Raw genomic sequence first — 20,562 nt, forward strand, 5'->3', positions numbered from 1 at the left:
GTTGCATCTTGCCACCATGTATACATGCACGTTCACTACAAGTACATTGGTGCATCACCTGGCTCGCCAAATGTGTACTGGGCTCTGGCGCTTCAGAAGACTGACTCTCTCGAGGTGCAGCGTCCATGATAATAAATTTCAGTTTCTTTTTTTGTTTGTTTTTTTTTCAAATCATTTGTTGTACCCTCCCGCACTCACAGATAACGCCGTACTGAGCAAAGCCGCGGGGCCCTGGTACAGCCGGATCCGCAGTGCAGTTACTCGATGTCTTCGTACGGGGTGTCTGTGTGTGGTACGCCGTCAACCTGCCACTTGATAGCAGTGTGAATAAGCACCAGCGGAGTCTCTCTTCAAGCTATTGTGTGGACCATACTACCTGTGTACACCTTGTTTTTCCATTTGAAGAGGTTGTTTCGTCTTCACTGCTGTCATTCCTTTACGTGTCACATTGTATGTCTAATCCTTTGCAGTGTATTCTTTTACCAGTTTCGTAGCCAGAGCGGGTGATAGAAGGAACATACAAGCTGTAATGTTTATGCATTTCACGCAGAAAAATTCTATGAAATGTGGAAACCTGCGAGCACAGGTTTATCACCTGTTAGCAGCAGATGCCACAAGAGCTGCCAAGACATTAGCATTTCAATGAAGCATATTTGCACCAAGTTTCTGGAACAAGTTGGCTCAGTTATCCGCGAGCCTTCATTTAATTACACTCCGCTTGTCGTTGCGCTCCAATTGTACTCCGCTTTACGTTGCAAATTGCAGACCACAGCGAGTGAAGGAAGTCATTTTAAATTGCCCACATTGAGCCAATGGCAGGCAAGTGGAACAAGTGGTTAAGCAGGACACAGAAATGGCAGTAACTAGTGTTGCCAGAAATGAATTCAGTGGTTCTATTATGGAGCATAAAAATCTATCTTTATTATTGTAATGCACCGCAAGAAATAGGTGTTATTTTACTTTATACTAGCTCATTTTTCTCGCAAATGGTGTGTAGCATGCTCATATTTTGTGGTCAGCGTTTACTGCCGCGTGCTCTGTGCTCAGGTCATAAAGAATGATTTTGCCTCACGTTTTTGCACGTAGACGAAGCTGGGAGTGATGCCTTTATCAACATTTCCTGGTCATCCCCATTTGTGCAAAGATTAGCTCAAAAACGGAGTCTTTTGTATGATGCATTTAAATATACTGCTCTTTTCTATGCCATGCAATATGTATTTCAACAGCCGAAGGAAGATTTAAAGGCAGCCCTAAGAGAACAATAACTGGTTAAGAAACACGTTATATGCTGTGGGTAGAGGTGAGCCCGGATGAGATTGACAGTGTTTGCATCCGCACAATACCTGCACATGTGTGATCTGCGACCACAACACTGCTCGTTGAAATAGTGGTACCGCATCTGCGTGGATATTGAATATATGTATACACATCCCTGGTTATCGCATTTCAAAGAAAAATTCTCTACTATGAAAATGTTATGTTACAAACAATTTTAGTTTTTAACATTCTCATGAACATTATGTCATCCGCAGTTGAAGGAGCAAGGCAAGGAATGGCACATTTCAATGCCATTTGGGTATTCTTTACCTGCTCTCAATTATGGCTCCCAGCAGGGGATGTTGGCAGAGACATTAGTGGTTATTTGTGGATAAAATGCGGATATATCTGCAGGGCCCTCCGAAGAGCCCAGTTTTATCCGCATTTTGTCCCCGCCGATTTCAAAATATTATACCCATTCTTATCCGCAAACGAGGATGCTGCGGATACAACTGCGCAAAGTGTACACCTCTACTTATGGGGGACATTAAGGGAATAAGCCTCAACATTTCAGAGTGAGTGGGCTCACACACACCCAAAGCAGAACACATCTACACAGTTGGACTTGACTGGTTTTTGATTTGACTACTTTGGCAATTGCTCCAACCATTTTCATTATTTCACTATCTTTGCATATGTCTTAGTATTGTACTAGCAGTGGTACAAAAATGGTGATGTAGGTGAGAAAAGAGAGTGAGTTGCTGCTCGCCCTTCACCATAGCAAGTATGCCGCTGGCAAGGAGAGCCAAAACGTTTACTGTATTTTCCCACATAATTGACACACCATTTGAACATTAACAGAGCACATTAATTACAAACACTTTGTTCCCAAATATGAGTTTCCATTCCCTGAATTAACGGGCATTTTCTCATTATGGAACGAATCAGCATCTTCCCATACGAGATCATCACCTGTTATGTCAAGGGCTGAAGAGATCCTAGTCATCTTAAAGCTTTTTATTATGCTACCAGAAGATATCACTCTCCACACTTGGAACACTTCCTTCACGAACAGCTTGTGGTATTGCACTGTGCGGTAGCCATCCACACTATGCAGCGATCAAACATACTCTCTGAAAGGCTCTTCCAGGGGCAGGTTAGGATAACTGGAGCATCGGCATTAGTTTTAATTTTCGTTACTCAAATATTTCAGTTCCTGGTGCTGGCCTTACAGCTTCATTTGCGTTACTATATCTCTGTTAGTGAAATGGCTCCTATTGAGGTAACACCCCTTTCAGTTCTGTGCACCCATATTACGAGAGTAATTTTGCGTCGGTGAAGTCGCGCACCTTCCCGTATTTAAAAGAAAAACTGCAGTAATGAGTCTTCATAATGTGCTGAAATACCGAGTTCAACAACTCTATATGGGTGCAAGCAGTCCAGGATCACAACCACAGATGAGTGCTACCAATACTGTTCTGTCATGCCAAGGTGAAATGAAAATGACGTAAAAATGTTCATGTGCCATGCCAGGGTGTTTGTTGTTGCAGATCTGTCTGTGTGCTTTGACTGGGGTCTTGTCAGCTCCAGAGCATGTGGTGTGGTACCGTACGGTACCCTCGTCCAACCAAGGTGCATTAAATGTACGAGGAAAAATAAAGTGTGGGGCGTATTAGTTACCAGTAAGTAAGTCAATTATGAGAGTAAATATTGCAAATATTGTTCTAAACTAGCCTCCTCTTTGGGATTTTTTCGTTTGCTAGTGGCTGAGCTAGCTTTCACATATCGAAACAATGCAAAGAGAAACTAGAACATTTGCCAAGAATATCAAACGTTCATACCACTACGGAGCTTCGCAAACCTTTACATACAGGGCTGGAACATGTTGAGGCTGGAGTCACTGAAGAGCACTAACTGTAAGGATCTGGCACTGGATGAGTTCTGTGCACCCAGCTCCAAATTATGCAAAGCAATTTGCATTATTGGAAAGGGTTCACGATACTTCAGTTGTTACGGACACTGTGGTGAAGCTTGACAAAGCAGCCAATGGCTGGTGTGCAGAACGAATATCCACCATGGTTGTGAGGGTGTCTTAAATGTCATCACTGCAGAACACTTGATGTCAGTACCCCTGCACAGTACACCAATTGAGCACTTGTTGTAATGTGTTTATTGTGCATTTATTTCGTTCTACTCAGCTCCACAAATGGTTAGGTTTATTTTCAGATTATACCTATTTCTAATGTTCCTGCGTGTTTTTTGCACTGTCACAACTCAGTGGCTGATGAACTGCATATTGTACAATAAATGTTTGTTATATAAAACACGTAGGAGGACCTATTACTTCAAATGGCAAAAGTGGCATTTATTATACGTGTGTCCTGCATGTTGACAGGCAGTTATACGCTCCGGACATAAGTGTTTCCGAGATGAAGAACTCACATACCATAATTTTACCATAACTTTGTTCGCTGGTGAAAGCCAAATTGCTGCTTCTCAAAAAGTTGCTCCAAACAAATTTTACACCTTTGCTGCACTATCCCTTCATTTTGAAAAATGTGTCTGTATGCAACAACAGTGAGCCATTTCAAATGCAGTGTGCATATATTCTAGGATGATTGGCATTTTGCAAAACTTAATCGTAGATTCAGCACAGTGGGTCTCATTCCTTAGACATAGGGCTAGGCTGGTGATGTCCTCCTATTTTTCCGTGCTTCAACTTTGTGGGTAATAACTGTAAATGTGGTAAAACACTAGCTGTGAAGGATTTTTTTTTGTGTGTGTGCATTCGTGCCCATAAACAACAGAGTGTGGTCTACGGAGGATCCAAGTACAGCAGTTGATGAAAAGTCAGTGGTGGGAATCGCGTATCGCACATGGAAGAAAATCTAAGTGAGGATGTGTCTTTGACGAGGCCTCGGTATGTTGATAAGAGGAATGCAGCGTAATGGTAGAACAGCTGATCTACAACCACAGAGGTGCATGCAAACTGCCACCCTTGGATCATTGCCTGGCCATTGGTGAGACTTAAGTGTTGTATTTGTCCTAATTATTTCAACCTCATCAATTGATGTTGCATAACAGACATACAATTCCTGATGAACATACGTCAAACTGTACTCGTAACATGCATCAACGATCACTGTCGTACAACATGTTTTCTAAACTGGAACTGTTACTAAGTGCAACAGTGGGGTGATGTCACTGAAGAGATTGATCTGATCATCATCAAAAATTTTCTACAAGAAACAAGTATTTTACAGAATCGGAGAAACTCAACAATTATGCATGTGCATGAAATTTTCTAATCAGTTCCAACTTAAACCAAGAGGCGGTTTTTGCTGCCCCCGCAGGAAACTTGAACAAGCTTGGTATTTACTTTTGGCTGCCCTGGCAAGATTTGGACCGTGGACCAAGGGAGGTTTGGACCGTGGAACAAATATGGATTCTAGTTGACTGAAATGGACTAGGTGTATATCAGTGTACTGCCCCTCTTTGCATGAAAGTGCATCATGCTTTCCATGCCGTCTTGGTCAGGAAATGGTGCTCAGTGAATTTGAGTTTGATTTGGCTGTTCCATTCACCTTCTACGACCAAGAGGTATGCACTACTTCCTGTCTTGCCTCACTCTACCAACTTATGAAACCTACATCCAACAGTTTCTGATACTAATTTTTAGGTTTTAATTTGCAAAATCTGGCGGTGCACTTCTCAGAAGCATTTTTAGCTCCTCTGTTCAGAAACTTCCTATATATCAACATATACTATCCATCCCTTCACCCCTTGTCCACCTGCCCACAGTGGTCAATCACAGCCAACGTCGTAGGCACACCACTAACTGTCCCAAAACTGGCAATCTTTTTCACTACCTCCATGCCCGACAACACATGGCCGAAAGCAACGTGCTTTCCATCCAAATATGGTGCCCTCACCAAGGTGATGAAGAACTGAGATCCATTCATATCGGGCCCTGCATTGGCCATGGAAAGGATGCCCGGTTTGGAGTGCAAGATGCAGAAATCTTCATCCTCAAAATAGCCATGGTTGTGGTAGATGGAGCAGCCACCCTTCTGGCCCGTTGGCGAGAGAAAAGCCCCACTCTGACAGATGAAGTTACGGACGACACGATGAAAGGTGCAGCCGTGGTAGCCGAAGCCCACCTCGCCAGTGCACAACAGACGGAAATTTTCCGCAGTTCGAGGTACAGCGTCTGCACGTAGCTCCACCACGATGCGTCCCACTGGTCTGCCCATTGCACTTATGTCCATATAGCACATGGGGTTATTTTTGTCCACTGCACGCTGTTTGGCATGAGAAACATGTAGTATTACATCTCTAAACCTCTTTCGTCTTGGACATGTGACAGATAATGGTGCAGAAGTTACATTTATGTTGCTTTGGTGCTTTATGGCACAAGAGCACAAGTTGTGCTGACTTAACGCTATGTCTTACTCAGAATATAATTTGGTCAACGTCCTTGTGGCATCTTTCTATATTCCTCCTCCTCTAGTTGGTGAGCTGAATTCAAACATCTACAACTACATTCCCACCATCACCACCGACAATGGGGTAGAGTATCGCCCATGATCATCAAGCTCCCCATTCATCATCTCAAAATAAAGTTGTTACAACTAGAAACATGATGTTCCCTTTCATTACTTCCTTTTCTTAGTCATGTTTCCTGTCGAAAGTAAAACACAGCAATATATCTGCTCCCAGGGGTCATGTGTTTCAGAACATGTTACCTACTGTAGATAGCCTTACCACCCAGATTTAAGTACTCAATCTTCACTGTGTGTAGCCACTGGTCTAGCACAAACAGCAGCTCTGCATCCACAGTGAAGCTGCCCTGATGTCGGTGGGATGTACCTCGAAACAAACATGGCTATACACGAAAGAAACTGGCTACTTCTGGCTATTTTCTCATAGGCATTGGCAACTTTTTCAAGATTTTGGCACCACGATACAAATGCTTCAGCCTTTAACAATTATATATCAATAATTAAGGAAGTGCCCCTCATATATCCAGTCTGCTCTACCATATGCTATTTTAAACTCCTTTTGTGATCTGTGGTATCAGAGATCTGCAACCTACTCTCACTCACATGCCAGACCAGGGGTGTATCAAGGGGGAGACTTAGGGGGCTACAGCCTCCCTCCCTAGGCCACTTGTTATGTGTGGTGCCCAGGTGCCTGTGGTGCTGATTCACTGAAGCGCTCAAGAAATGTGATCACCACCGGCTGGTGCTCACCCACCCTTTTTATCTCGTTAATGTGTGAGGAAACAGATCCCCCATAGAGGTCTCAGCCCCCCTGAAAAAGTTTCTGGCCCAGACACATTTTGCTTCCAGTGTACAGTACTATCTTTCGAGTGGCAATATTTACTTTACCTCTACATTTACTTTGACAGAATCCTGTTCAGTGACAGTGCCTCCCTGACCAGGTGTACCACTCTTACTGCCAGCAGGTGAAGGTAAATCCTACAAAATCACCACACGTTTGCTGAAGAGTACAGTTTGTGAAACAGGAAAATGCTAAGAGCTAACATTTTTAGAAGACACATACTATTGCATAAATTTGCATCCAAGTTGTGATCCGTTTTACTCAGTGAAGCATTCGAAGTCCCATGATTCGACAATCGCTCATCTTGTGACTAAATTTACACATTAGGTATTCTGTTGGTTCTAATGTAGTAAATCTTCTAGTTGCTTCTGAAATCTGCTGCAGCGACTTCTTTATTTGTTTGCACTCGCAGTTTGTTTGAATGTGAGTGCGAGATGCACTTATGAAAAGCTAAGAAACCATTTTCATATGATATCTCACCTGTGGGGTCAGGTTGGACGGGCATCAACAGGTGGTGCTGCCAGATATCTCTGATCGTCTTTAATAATCAAGCACAATAGGAACAATCCGGGGTAGTTGGTATAGGTTCATGAGGATGAATAGCAGCAAGAAGACAAGGACAGGGTAGAAGTAGACAGGACGACTGCAGACTCTCAACTGACATGTAATCAAGGAACACAGCATCTTAAACGCTAACATCTAGGTCACCGACTATCACCTAAAAATGTACAGAGAGGACAAGGGCTGCCGGCTGGGAGATAGCACTCAACATCTTATCCATTCGTAGAAAATCTATTTCCACGTCTGCAACCGTGACAGAAGGGGAGCTGACACATCTGTCATTACACGTGGCAATAAGAAATGCCTCCATTATCTCCCGCACCAACTGATCTTTATGAACTGCCAGCACCTCGGTCTGATTGAAAAACGGCATACACTTACAATCTCGGCAATGGACGCTCAAGTGACCGGTTCTTCCAAGTGAAGAGGCATGTTCCATAAGCCTAATGTTAAGGTATCTACATGATTGACCAACATAACATCTGCCACACTGAAGCGGTATGCGGTAGACGATATCAAGCTTGCAATTCACGAATGGCTGTCGATGTTTCACATTACATTCTAAAGGCATTTTTGGTACATTCACTCTTGCGCAAAGAGACTGCACTTTCAACGGAGCCGTAAATACAACATTCACTCCACATCTCGTAGCCACTTTTTTCAAATTGTGAGATACCCTGTGGATATACGGGATGGCTACTAGCCTACCACTTAGCCGGTTTGCTCTAGTGGGTGACTGACGATTACTGAACTCCCTCAAGAGGACCTCCGCAGTTGACAGCAACACTTGCTCAGGGTAGCCCGCATTCCTCATTCTAGAAAGTTGTATCTGAAAACTGGAGGGGGCAGTGTGCACACAGGACTTAATGAGAGAAGATCTCGTAGCCGACTTAACTATTGCCCTCTTGACCACCTTGGAATGAGCTGACCCACAAGGAAGCAAGCCCTTTTTTTGTTCTAGGATTATACCTCCAGCATGTATGCTGTGGCATTTTCTCCAAGTGTAAGTCCAAAAACTGCAAGACATCCTCTCTAGGGAGCTCAGACGTCAACCTGAGCCCTTCGGCACAATTCCTGAACACATCTAGCACTGCCTCAGCTCCTACCTCAGCGGCTTCATCGTAAAACACTAAGAAATCATCCACGTACCTAAAGACATGGCACTGATGTAAGTTGTTCAGTTCCCCCTCAATGCGTTCATGTCAAAACATGTCTTCATGTTTGATCACTGTAGCTGCAAGGTAGGCAGACAGTAATTCAAGAAATGAACTCGCAGACATACCAGCAGCATTCTGAAAACCCACCAACCCCTGTCTCTCAATTTGGGTTTCCACCGCTTGTAAAAGAGCTATACAAACTACACCGGATTGTTCCTATTGTGCAATATATTTCCAGTATCAAGGGGCCTCTTTGTGTCACTAACAGCATACATACTATGCATCAAAGCATTGTTTCTTGTTTGATGATGTCTGCTATCACGCACGCCCGAGCGAAGACCTTGGCCTTTGCCCTAGACAGACACATTGTCCCGGATGAAGTGCAACTAGCCTTTGGGTTCTTAACACTGACCGATCATGTGAGAAGGGTTACGAAATTGATTAGAGGTGAGTGTTGGAAGCACCTGAGGTTCCTTCAGTACAACCTGCGGGCGTTGTGTCATGTTGATGGTGAATCAGTGGACACTCATGCAGAAAGATACAATATGTATTCAAGCATGGGTCGACGGATGAATGAATTTTTTTGGAACCTGAAGTTGACGCACCTGCTACAACAAACGGGAAAACGGAAAAGAACCCCCCCGCCCCAGCAGGAGGTGTTTAACCTGGGTGGCGCGACCATACTAGAAAGGGTTGAAAACATCCTGAGACTTGGACCCAAGTTCTGTGTCCAACCTAAACTCACTAAGCCCGAGTTGCTTGCCGTGGTCAAGAAGGTTGCAGGCAGTATGCATTGACCAGATGGTTCGTTCAGTTGGAACCATGTGTGTCCCTACGTCGGGCCAAAACAGTCTCTCCCGGGTTTCGCAATACTTCAGGTCCACTGGGGAGAAACTCATAACATCCAACAAGGAAGGGGCTTCGTTGTGATACCGGAGCAGGTTTATGTTCAGAAGACCACGGAGGCTTTGCATAAGAACTTTGTGACCACAAGCCCGCTACAAGAAAGAACGGCGTTTCAATCCACTAGTAGGATTTGCCAGACTCAGAATTTAGAACGTCTCTCCAAGGCTATCAAGAGCAAGAAAGATAAGCCCCTCACCGCATTCTTCACTGCCAAGACGCACAAGGAGGGTATACCTTTCCGCACTATAGTGTCTGAGAAGAAAACGTGGCAAAGGTCAGTGTCGTTCTTCTTACAAAGACAACTTGACAACCTGAAGCTTACAGATCCGTTTGTAGTAAAAAAACTCTGACGCTGCTGTGCAGTTTCTTCAGCAGGATGGTGCAACAGGATGGGACTTCTTGTCTATAGATGTCGAGTATTTATTGTATTCAATCCCACAGGCAGCTCTTTTACAAGCGGTGGAAACCCAAATTGAGAGACATGGGTTGGTGGGTTTTCAGAATGCTGCTGGTATGTCCGCGAGTTAATTTCTTGAATTACTGTCTACCTACCTTGTGGCCACAGTGATCAAACATGAAGACATGTCTTACATCCAAAAAACCGGAACTCCCATTGGTTCAGGTGTTTCGCCCATACTCTGTGAAATCTTTCTTGGCAAATGTGACAAACGCATTGAGGGAGAATTGAACAACTTATGTCAGTGCCATGTCTTTAGGTACGTGGATGATTTCTTAGTGTTTTACGATGAAGCCGCTGAGGTAGGAGCTGAGGCAGTGCTGGATGTGTTCAGGAATTGTGCCGAAGGGCTCAGGTTGACGTCTGAGCTCCCTAGAGAGGATGTCTTGCAGTTTTGGGACTTACACTTGGAGAAAATGCCACAGCATACATGCTGGAGGTATAATCCTAGAACAAAAAAAGGGCTTGCTTCCTTATGGGTCAGCTCATTCCAAGGTGGTCAAGAGGGCAATAGTTAAGTCGGCTACGAGATCTTCTCTCATTAAGTCCTGTGTGCACACTGCCCCCTCCAGTTTTCAGATGCAACTTTCTAGAATGAGGAATGCGGGCTACCCTGAGCAAGTGTTGCTGTCAACTGCGGAGGTCCTCTTGAGGGAGTTCAGTAATCGTCAGTCACCCGCTAGAGCAAACCGGCTAAGTGGTAGGCCAGTAGCCATCCCGTATATCCACAGGGTATCTCACAATTTGAAAAAAGTGGCTACGAGATGTGGAGTGAATGTTGTATTTACGGCTCCGTTGAAAGTGCAGTCTCTTTGCGCAAGAGTGAATGTACCAGAAATGCCTTTAGAATGTAATGTGAAACATCGACAGCCATTCGTGAATTGCAAGCTTGATATCGTCTACCGCATACCGCTTCAGTGTGGCCGATGCTATGTTGGTCAATCATGTAGATGCCTTAACATTAGGCTTATGGAACATGCCTCTTCACTTGGAAGAACCGGTCACTTGAGCGTCCATTGCCGAGATTGTAAGTGTATGCCGTTTTTCAATCAGACCGAGGTGCTGGCAGTTCATAAAGATCAGTTGGTGCGGGAGATAATGGAGGCATTTCTTATTGCCACGTGTAATGACAGATGTGTCAGCTCCCCTTCTGTCATGTCAGCAGACATGGAAATAGATTTTCTACGAATGGATAAGATGTTGAGTGCTATCTCCCAACCGGCAGCCCTTGTCCTCTCTCTACATTTTTAGGTGATAGTCTGTGACCTAGATGTTAGCGTTTAAGATGCTGTGTTCCTTGATTAAATGTCAGATGAGAGTCTGCTGTTGTCCTGTCTACTTCTACCCTGTCCTTGTCTTCTTGCTGCTATTCGTCATCATTAATAATCATGATTGTCTTACTGGTTACACCTTTTCGGTACTGTGTATGAGAAGCTGCGTATTTGCACTGGGAGATCTTCACCTTCACTCAGCACAGTGGCGGATCCGGGGGGGAAACGTCCCCCGATCAAAACGTCAGTCTATACATTGGATTTCCCCCTCTCTCCCCCGCGCACCCCCCCCCCCCCCTACGGACAAATGAACCCCCAAACCGACGGTCTGCATACGCCCCTGCTTCATCACCTGTAACTCTCTGCTCTGCTATAGTCGCCAGTGCTGCACCATTACAGAAACGGTGTGTCAGCTTTGTATGCAAATTATGGTTAATTTTCCTAGTTGTCCGAACCAAAACACCGATGTATTTGCACGAGGTTCCCAAACTGGATTAGAAGGAAATATGTAGCCCGAACGTGTGAGGCGTCCTGCCGGAAAGTTTCTCACCTTGCTCTCCATGAAGTTCACAACTGCAAACGGAGCTACTTTGGCTCTGTCGTCAAATTAAAAAAAATTACGTAAGCCATAGGCTTTGAGCAATGATCAAAACCACAAACAGGAACGCGCGTGCGCTGTGACGGGACTGCATATGACTGACCACGTGAATATTCCACACTGCGAGCGACAATCTTATGTTCTCCTTTCTATCCTTTCGATAGAGTTCCACTATGGCTGCCATAGTTCCACTATAGTTCCGCGACTTCTGGCTGCTCACTGCCATAATTTTATCCCGAAGGCCGGAAGGCTTGGTCGCTTGGTCCATCATATTCTTTCGCTCCAGAAAACGAGATTCAAATTGCGAGGGAACAAGGTTCGCAATGGCAAAGTCGGCAATGCCTTTAAATCCCCTAAATGGCGAAATTTAAAACGAGTGTAATTAAAATTCCGAAAAATGTATGTATTTATTAGGGGCGTGTGAAGAATGGTACCCAGAACGTTGTGCATTGGTAGCGCGCTTTCCTGTGACCGTGCGACACCTAAAGGGGGCGCGCTGCTCCGTCGCGACAGACAGCGCCGCCAGTGGCGGTCTTGGAAGTATCCGGCGTGATATAGATATATACTATACCATGGAGGAAGGCTGAGGAAGTAGGGAGCCTCCATGGGTTGCTGCTGGAGAGTGGAGGCTCCCTATGAGGAAGGAAACACAGGAGCGGCCGTAGCCGTAGCGGGAGACTCTTTTCGGCTGTAGTTCGAGTCACACGGGCTCTGCCTCTCGGCGAACGTCATATGTCACGTGAGAAGGTTGCTTCTGCCCGCGCGCTGGGGACTCTTCTAGCTGCGGAGAGATGTGGAATGTGGACATGTGCTCGTAGTTTTATAAGGTAAATGTGTTTTACGCGCACTACTGGACATGAGATGAGTTTGTGTGAAACCGACAGAGGTTCGCTACACTGAGTGCATACAGGTGGTTCTTCCTCTCGAGCGAAACGGGGAAGTGTCTGAAGTTTCACCGCTTCCCCGGGTAAAGTAGGAAAGCTGAACGATGACAGCGCTGGGTATTTGTCACTCAAAATAATTCATACGGCAAGGGAAGCTTTTGTTCGTTTATTAAACCAAGCATATCTTTCCAGATTGCAAGAAGGAGAGTAACTCGTTCACTAGTCTTCGCGGGCAAGACCCCAAGAACACAATGATATTCTCAGGTCATCCCAGGGATGTTCAATTGGGACAGGAATAACATCCCTCGGACATCCCCGTATGGTCCTCAGTTTGTCAGAAAACCGTTAAAATGCAACGCCTCGGGCCATCCCCAGAAGCTCCTCAGGAAGTGTCCCCAAAACACCACCAGTAAGGTTTTAGGAGCAAAACAGGATATCTCATTGTGTTGATTTATGTATTTATTTATTAGCGAAATGGGGCCCATTTTGAGTACAAGGCCGTTCTTCTCTTTCCGGCACTTGCTCAACCTTAGTCACCAGCTTTCCGTTTGCTGCTTTTTATTTGTTTAGCGTATTTCTCATAACGGACAAAGAGCGCGGCGGTTTAAAAAGCAAGCAGAAAGAAATATCAAAGATTTCCAGGAGCACTATGTCCGAGAAACTTACTTCGAAAGGTACTGGACTTTCCCTCCGAACAGAAACAGATACTATTTATTGCTTGTTACGCGTCCTCCCGTAAATTTGAGAGCCTTAGTCACTTCCGAACAAAAAACGAAGGGTGAACTACTAAGTTGAATTCGATTACGCAAACAAATAATACAACAAACGAGGAATTGCTTAGAGTATTAACTCCCCATCAATGCAAATCCTATGTTTCTTACTCCATTTGGTTTGAGGCATTCGGTGGGACCTTGGGAGGTCAAAAACAGTGCAAAAGAATCGCGCATTTTTGTCTTTTTCGCGGTAAATGCTCCATGTGTCGTAGACAGTCACATTTTTCTGGGATGAGGAATCTTACAGAGGACCGCACTTCGTTTATGACAAATGCCATTCAGCCCCAGAGATCGACCCCAAAAACAAAACAAATGTATCACTCAGTATTTGGGGAATCTTCGCAGGTAAACTATACAAAATATTTCTCATCCAGTCAGTTGCCCACAGGGACACGCACAGGACGTACTTGAATGACTCTTCGCGGACAGTCCGCGAGTATCGTCCTCGGGACGCTCTGCGGATTCATATCGAAGGACGAGGACACGATGACACTTTGGGGACATCCTCAGGACCGCGTGTGTTCTTTGAGTGGGGGGATATATTTATTAGACCAAATAAAAAAGGGGAGGAAACGCAAGATGGGGATCAGTGTTTGCCGAACGGCAACACAAGTGCCTGCTGCTGAACTTCGGAAAATTTTGAAATCAACAACTACAAATCGCAAGAGAACTGTTCTGAACTCCCTGAACTTTCGTCTTCTGTCACGTCACCTCAACACCTGGACAACTGCAGTATAACACAATTTAGACTAAGTGCGACAGGTATGAGCAAGCAGTTGTCTCTGTGATGTGTGATTGAAATGTGTGCTCAAATCGCTGGAAACATAAAATAAAATAAAAGAGCAAAAGAATAGACTGAGAGCAATATACATGTGATTTTTGTATCTGTGACTCTGTATCTGTTCTTGTTAATATCTATATCTTGAAATTCGGAAGCACGTACAACAACAATAATAAATTATAGAGAAGTTATGATGATGTGCGATGTTTACCCCTGGTAGCCTCACTACCCTACCCTACTTAACAGAGGCTAATATGAGAGTAAACATGTTACACGTACAAAAGTTACACATAGCCATGATAATCTATACTGTTTCGTGAAGTAAGATAAATGTGAAAATCGCCGTGCATCGAATACATAATGCTGAATTCGTGAAGCCGTAATGGGGTAACACGCCTCGGACAGCAGTACACAGGCAACAGCGTAAATAATATTTCATGACGTGCTAGAGTGCTGACTGTTTCAACGGAACATTTAACGGAATATGAAAGAGAAGAGAAGATGTGGGTTCGAGTCCTACAGCTGGCTAACCTTTTCAGTGACTTTCATCTTTCATCGTTAATTTAACGGAATGTTTATCGTGTTCTCAGTCTGACGGGCTACGTACATATAACCGCTCTTAATACCTTTTTTGAAGTTAGAACTCCCAAAAAATCGCATAAATTGCCCTATTTGCAAACAGTTCTGCCGCCGTGCACATACCAATCTTACCTCCCCGCCTCTCCCTTCCTCTCTCTGTCCCTCCTCACGTGACATATGACGCACGCCATGAGGCGGAGCCTGTGTGACTCGAACTACAGCCGGAAAGAGTCTCCCAGCCGGAGCGGCCCCACTGATCTCTATCGCGCATGGGGGAGAGTATGGTGGGCTACAAGTACTGGTGAGCCGTTCGGCGGTTGTCATATGTACCCGCCGATGTTCCTGCCGAGAGATGGCGCCAAGCGTATCTCGGCGCCAGAGCCGTATATTCCGTATATATTAAAAGGGAGTCTGGCCATTGGGAGGAGTCACAAAAAGAGGTTCGACCTGTCAATCACAGTTTCGTTCCTCTGATTGGTTTGCTTTTTACCAAGGGGGTCGCCATGACACCATACTGCCACCCAAAATGGCGACAAAAACAAACACAGTGAAGCGGGGATTTCGTGACAAAAAAATTTCACAGACTAACCTGATTTTACGCTGCAAATGTACATCCTAATATAAATTTATCGGAAATCAGTTTCAACTTATGCTCATCCATCGCTATCCAACTGAAAATAATACGCTTTGTCACCGGTGTTAGGCCTAGTGAACACGGCGATCACAACGAAATCATAACAAAAACGGTGCTGTGCTGTACAATCTTATATTTAACATCTGGATTTCATGGATATAAACATTCTTGCCTCTTATATTCCAACTATTCATGTAGATTTGTTTAAAAATCATACCGACAACAGAACGTGTCCCAGCAGGTGGTTCTGCCGGCAGCGGTACAACGACGGAAGCAGACGACAATTCCCGACGTGCCTTACGCTCCCTAGGTGGCGCTTTTCGAATTTGCACCAACAATTCACTACTTTTGCAGATTGCGAGTGGTATCCATTTCAATCCCATCCAATCCACTTGCCACCCAAAATGGCGCTGCCCATGTTGGATAGGGGGGAAAATAGTGAGGATAGGCTTATTGATAGCGCCCCATATTTCAAGACTTCATTGGTCGGAAAGCTGAAAAAGTGGGTGGAGCTTCAGGTATAGGCATGACCCATTAATGGCCAGACTCCCTTTTAATATACGGCTCTGCTCGGCGCCAGAATCGCCTCTCGCGGCTCATTTCAGCGCTACTCGTCACGTGATTACACACCTGCCGTTAAGCCATGAGCGTGCCTTTTCTTTGCTCTGCATGCAAAATGCCCCTTGAGTGTCACCTGCAGGAGCAAACGAATGGCACACCCAGATATCAGTGCTGACGTTCGTCGGCGCGTCCCTATCAGGACTCGGGTCTCGGACACGTGTACTTTGATAACGATAAAGACGTGTTCGAGCAGCCGGTTCTGCCTTTGGGTAGTGATATTCGTGATATGTGCTCATCGTTCCCTTCATTTGAGCGACCTTTACCTTCCAGGTTGCGAGGTCCGGTGACGCCCAAGCAGCACAATGTACTGAAAGTCGAGTGCAATAGGGGTGGACGGGTAGGTGGAAGGCCTTGAACAGACTCCTGACACTAAAGAACACTGATAAGACACATACTGTCCACCCCTATTGCACTCCACTTTCAGTACATTGTGCTGCTTGGGCGGGGGATTGTGATAAAAATGTTTAAGTCGGTGGTGGGCTATAAGCGTGAGATATACGTTAACTGCAGCTAACCAACGGAAGCGATAGAATTGCTGATTACAGTCTGCATATGAGCAGTCAGTAGAGGGAAGGAATCCGGAGACAAAGGGGACGACACGAAAATATAACGATTTATACATTTATTTCAGAATACTGGTCCCAGAAGGGACCTGGGAAGGAGTAGGGAACGTACATTAATTATATAATATATACACATAATACACTCGTATAGTGGCGACAATTCGAAAGCAACCCGCAAAAGAGACGCAGCAAAGGGGTCCCAAGTTACCTTCGCGAACGTGACGATCGGTAACACGAGTGCTCTATATACCGGTAGTCTGACCTAAGCAGTAGCATAATGAAGTGTTCTTCTGAGATAGCAGAGGATTTCTCTTGACTGTGATGCCTATTAAGCGCATGTGAAAATTCCATCTAAAATCGGACGGGACGGCGACCCCAAGATATTTGTACTAAGCTCCCTTGCAAGTATACTATGATGTTGGCAAAGCCTTTGTTCTACATACAGGGTGTCCCAGAAAACGTGTCATTGAATTATAATAAAAAAACTACGCCACCTAGAATCATGCGGTCAACAGCATTTGTTCTTATTAGTTTTTGCCACCTCCTAATGTGAATGTCATGTACTCCAAGTTTAATTATGTAACAATATTTGCGAACTGAACTCGGAAATTTGCCAAGTAAAGGTCACTTTTTTACCCCACCAATATGAAGAGCGTGCCGAATACACTCAAATTCATGATAATTCACAGTGATATTGTCACGAAGCGAAATGGGCCGGCGAGTCGTCGAATAAACAGCGAACGGTTTATTAGACTACTTGGTAGCAAAACACAAGAGTGATAGCTCTCTGAACACAACTGAGTCAAAGAATGAATGCTCCAGCTTGGAGCGCACAAGCATTTAAGCGTCGCGCCGAAAAGTCTAGAAACAGCACGTGCGTTTGCCAGAGAGCAGGCGATGTGTCTGGAAGCTTCTTGCTTCTTCTTCAGCATGCGCCGGGATGAGATGTACCGTTTAGTGCCTGCCCTGGAAGTTTCGCGATGATGATTCGTGGCAATATTCACGAGCTATTCCATCGGAAAAAATAGCCGAATATCATGCTTTTTGGAGCACCGGACAATAGCGCGCGATGACTTTTTGAGCGCAATCGCTCTTAGTGCGACGAAAGGAGGTTCCGAAGCCAGCCCACAGAGTGATAGTAGAAAAAGTAACAGTTCCTAAAATTGGGAGAGGGAAAGCAAAATCCCAGCGAAAGTCGGACGCGATAAGCCGTTTTTTTTAAGCCGGACGTTTTATCTCTTTCTGCGATGTCGGAGAGGGCTGGGTTTCCAACCTCCTTTCGTCGGACTGACAAAGATTGCGCTGAAAAATTCATAGTGCGTTATTCTGTGCGACCTCCGTATAGTATGATGTTCGGCTATTTTTTCCGATGGGATAGCTCCTGAATATCCCTGTCAATTATCATTAATTTGACTAAATTAGACACGCTCTTCACATTGGAGGGGTAAAAAAGTGACCTTTACTAGGCAAATTTCCGACTTAAGCTCGCAAAAATTTACATAATTAAACTTACGTTATACGACATTCATATGAGGAGGTGGCAAAAACCAAGTAAGAACAAATGCCATTGACCGCATGACTCTAGTTGGTGTAGTTTTTTTATTATAATTCAATGACTCGTTTTCTGGGACACCCTGTATAACAGCATAGACACAGTTTTGTCAGTGTTCAAATTGATTTGCAATTTGTAACACCACTCGTTGATGTGTTCTAAACTGCTTTGCAAAGGTGCGTAATATGAGGAGAGTAAGGCGAGCCATAAGCGAAAAAAAGAAAAAGAGAGAGAGAGAGAGAACGACCGGCATATTGAGGACGCACGTTCAGACAGCCCTATGTTTTTCGGAATATATCGCGCGATATGTTACGCAGTCATCAGCGAATAAACATGCTTTACAATTAATGTTACCGTACTTAACATATCGTGCGTATAGACAAGAAACATCAAAAGTCTCAAGACGGACTCCTGTCGTATACCCCAGGTGTATGGGGTTCGATCATACAGGGAATCAGTCCCGAAGCCAATCCATGATCTTGGTATTAGGTGTCAGCTTTCTATAGGGTACGTACACGGTCAAATGCTTTGGAGAGATGCAAAACCAATATTTCAATTTGTAGGTAGTAAAGTTTCTTCCGTTGTTGCTGGAAGATGGTCCGTTGATGTAGCTCACAGATCGGAGATATTCCCAAGAGACGTCCGACAGGCGGTATTTTCAAACAATAACTGGGCTTTATTTAGTTATTTACATAACTATATACAAGACTCAGTTGTGTTCAGAGAGCTATCACTCTTGTGTTTTGCTACCAAGTAGTCTAATAAACCGTTCGCTGTTTATTCGACGACTCGCCGACCCATTTCGCTTCGTGACATTTCTGGTGGAGGTGCGGGGCATTCCTTGTCCAACGGCCTGGAAGACCAACTGCGACAAAGCAGAAGACAGCTTGGTCTGCCTGCAGAATTCGGTCCATTAGAACCCCCTAAACGCAAGAAGAAGATGACTGCGGAGACCAGTACCCAAGAGGCGCAACCTGTTGCCACGCCCATAGCCCCTGCACGGTCGCCGAAGACATTCAGGGGGGGTATCACGACGACGTGGACGATTGGGTCGACCACTATAAGCGGATCGCCAAGTTCAACAACTGGAGTGACGACCAGAACCTCGTCAACGTCTATTTCTCCCTGGAAGGCACCGCGAAGACATGATTCGAGAACCGACAGACTTCGCTCACGTCCTGGGACGTCTTCAAAAGCAAACTCCGCGAGGCGTTCGCTTTTCAACAACGAGCTGAACGCGCTGAACATCTGCTCCAGAGACGGATCCCGCTGCCAAACGAAAGCGTTACAGGCTTCGTCGAAGATGTGTTGCGGCTCTTCCGGCGAGCTGACCCCGAAGCATCCGAGGAGAAGAAGGTTCAGCGACTCATGAGGGGCGTAAAAGAAGAAATTTTTCGCGCCCTGTCCCGGGATCCACCCGCCACGGCCGACGCTTTTCTGGACGAAGCCGTCCGCATTGAGAGGACCCTGCTCTCTCGCGCTACCGTCAACGAACGACACCACGGCTACGAGGCTTTCTCCACGACGGCTGGCCTCGACGTCGGATCGCTCAGACAGCTGATTCGAGAGGTGGTACGCGAAGAAGTACGAGCTCTCCTCTGTCCTGAGAAGGCTCGAGACCCTTTGTCTTCGATCGGTGCGATCATCAAGGACGAGGTTCAGCAGGCAATCCAGACATCGTCAACCGCCAACCTCCACGCCGGAGTACCGAGACCAACCTACGCCGCCGCTGTGAGACAGGTGCCACCTACTCGTCCGTCGTACTACGGAAACCGTTGGACGCCTCCTCGGCCTATCCAACCTACTCCGAGCGTCCCGCCACATTCTCAGCCGTTTCGCAAAACGGACGTTTGGCGGACTCCCGACTTCAGACCGCTCTGCTACCACTGCGGAGAGGCCAACCACGTCTATAGCCGATGTCCCTACCGACGACTTGGCCTTCCCGGTTTTTCATCCGACGCCCCCCGCCCCCAGCGCGGTAGTCGCCCCGCCGCAATTGAAGACTATCTACGGCAGCAGAATGCTTCTGCTGGCTCGCGACGCGACTTGTCCCCGAGCGTCCCCCACCGCAGCAGGTCGCCAGGAAGAGCACGTTCACCGTCACCGGCAAGACGACCTGTGTGGCGCAGCCCTAACCGGGAAAACTGAAGACTGCAGCTCCGGGAGGTGAAGCTGCGGACTGACGACAAGTTACAATTCCTCCAACTCGACGAACAGCAACGCAGCACCAACACGACGCTCGAAAAGTTACCAATAACCTGAAAATACACATCGACGGCCATGAGATGATTGCGTTAATCGATACCGGAGCCGACGACTCTGTTATAAGTGGTAGGTTGGCTAAAAAGCTTCGCAAGGTGCAAACGAAGTGGGATGAGCCTAGCATCGGCACTAGCTGCTGGTGGACACGTCGTAACACCGACTGGCCGATGCACGGCAGTCATACAAGTGCGTGACATCCAGTACGTCGTCAGCTTTGCCGTCTTGCCGAACTGCCCACGGGATGTAATACTCGGAATGGACTTTCTAGTCGAAAACGAAGCAATCATCGACTTCACAAATGGAGTTATCTCTTTTAAAACGCCGGAAACAGCAGAAGACAAGTGGTGGGCACGAATAACCCCG

General features: G+C 45.8%; 2 protein-coding genes across 5 annotated transcripts in view; one reads left to right on the forward strand and one right to left on the reverse strand.

Annotated features, from left to right (window-relative positions):
• Window positions 1-3,585, forward strand: part of LOC135388591 (uncharacterized) — a 26,217-nt gene extending 22,632 nt beyond the window's left edge. Inside the window, exon 7 of the mRNA XM_064618222.1 lies at window positions 201-3,585. Within this exon, the coding sequence (XP_064474292.1) occupies window positions 201-316 (116 nt within the window). The 3' untranslated portion in view covers window positions 317-3,585. The remainder of the gene's footprint in view (window positions 1-200) is intronic.
• The window catches only part of LOC135388590 (uncharacterized), a 12,490-nt gene extending 777 nt beyond the window's left edge, over window positions 1-11,713 (reverse strand). Inside the window, exons 1-4 of one of the 4 annotated variants that reach the window (XM_064618221.1) lie at window positions 11,503-11,697; window positions 6,648-6,737; window positions 5,190-5,558; window positions 2,248-3,388 (exon numbers count right to left, since the gene is read on the reverse strand). In XM_064618221.1, coding sequence (XP_064474291.1) covers window positions 3,380-3,388; window positions 5,190-5,558; window positions 6,648-6,737; window positions 11,503-11,514 — 480 coding nt within the window. In that variant the 5' untranslated portion in view covers window positions 11,515-11,697 and the 3' untranslated portion in view covers window positions 2,248-3,379. Of the gene's footprint in view, window positions 1-2,247; window positions 3,389-4,426; window positions 5,559-6,647; window positions 6,738-11,502 lie in introns of those variants that run through there. The other 3 variants (XM_064618217.1, XM_064618220.1, XM_064618218.1) reach the window with 3 other exon arrangements.
• Window positions 11,714-20,562: the final 8,849 nt, after the last annotated feature.

The sequence above is a fragment of the Ornithodoros turicata genome, chromosome 3 (assembly GCF_037126465.1).
Source record: "Ornithodoros turicata isolate Travis chromosome 3, ASM3712646v1, whole genome shotgun sequence".
In the NCBI taxonomy this organism is placed as follows: Eukaryota; Metazoa; Arthropoda; class Arachnida; order Ixodida; family Argasidae; genus Ornithodoros; species Ornithodoros turicata.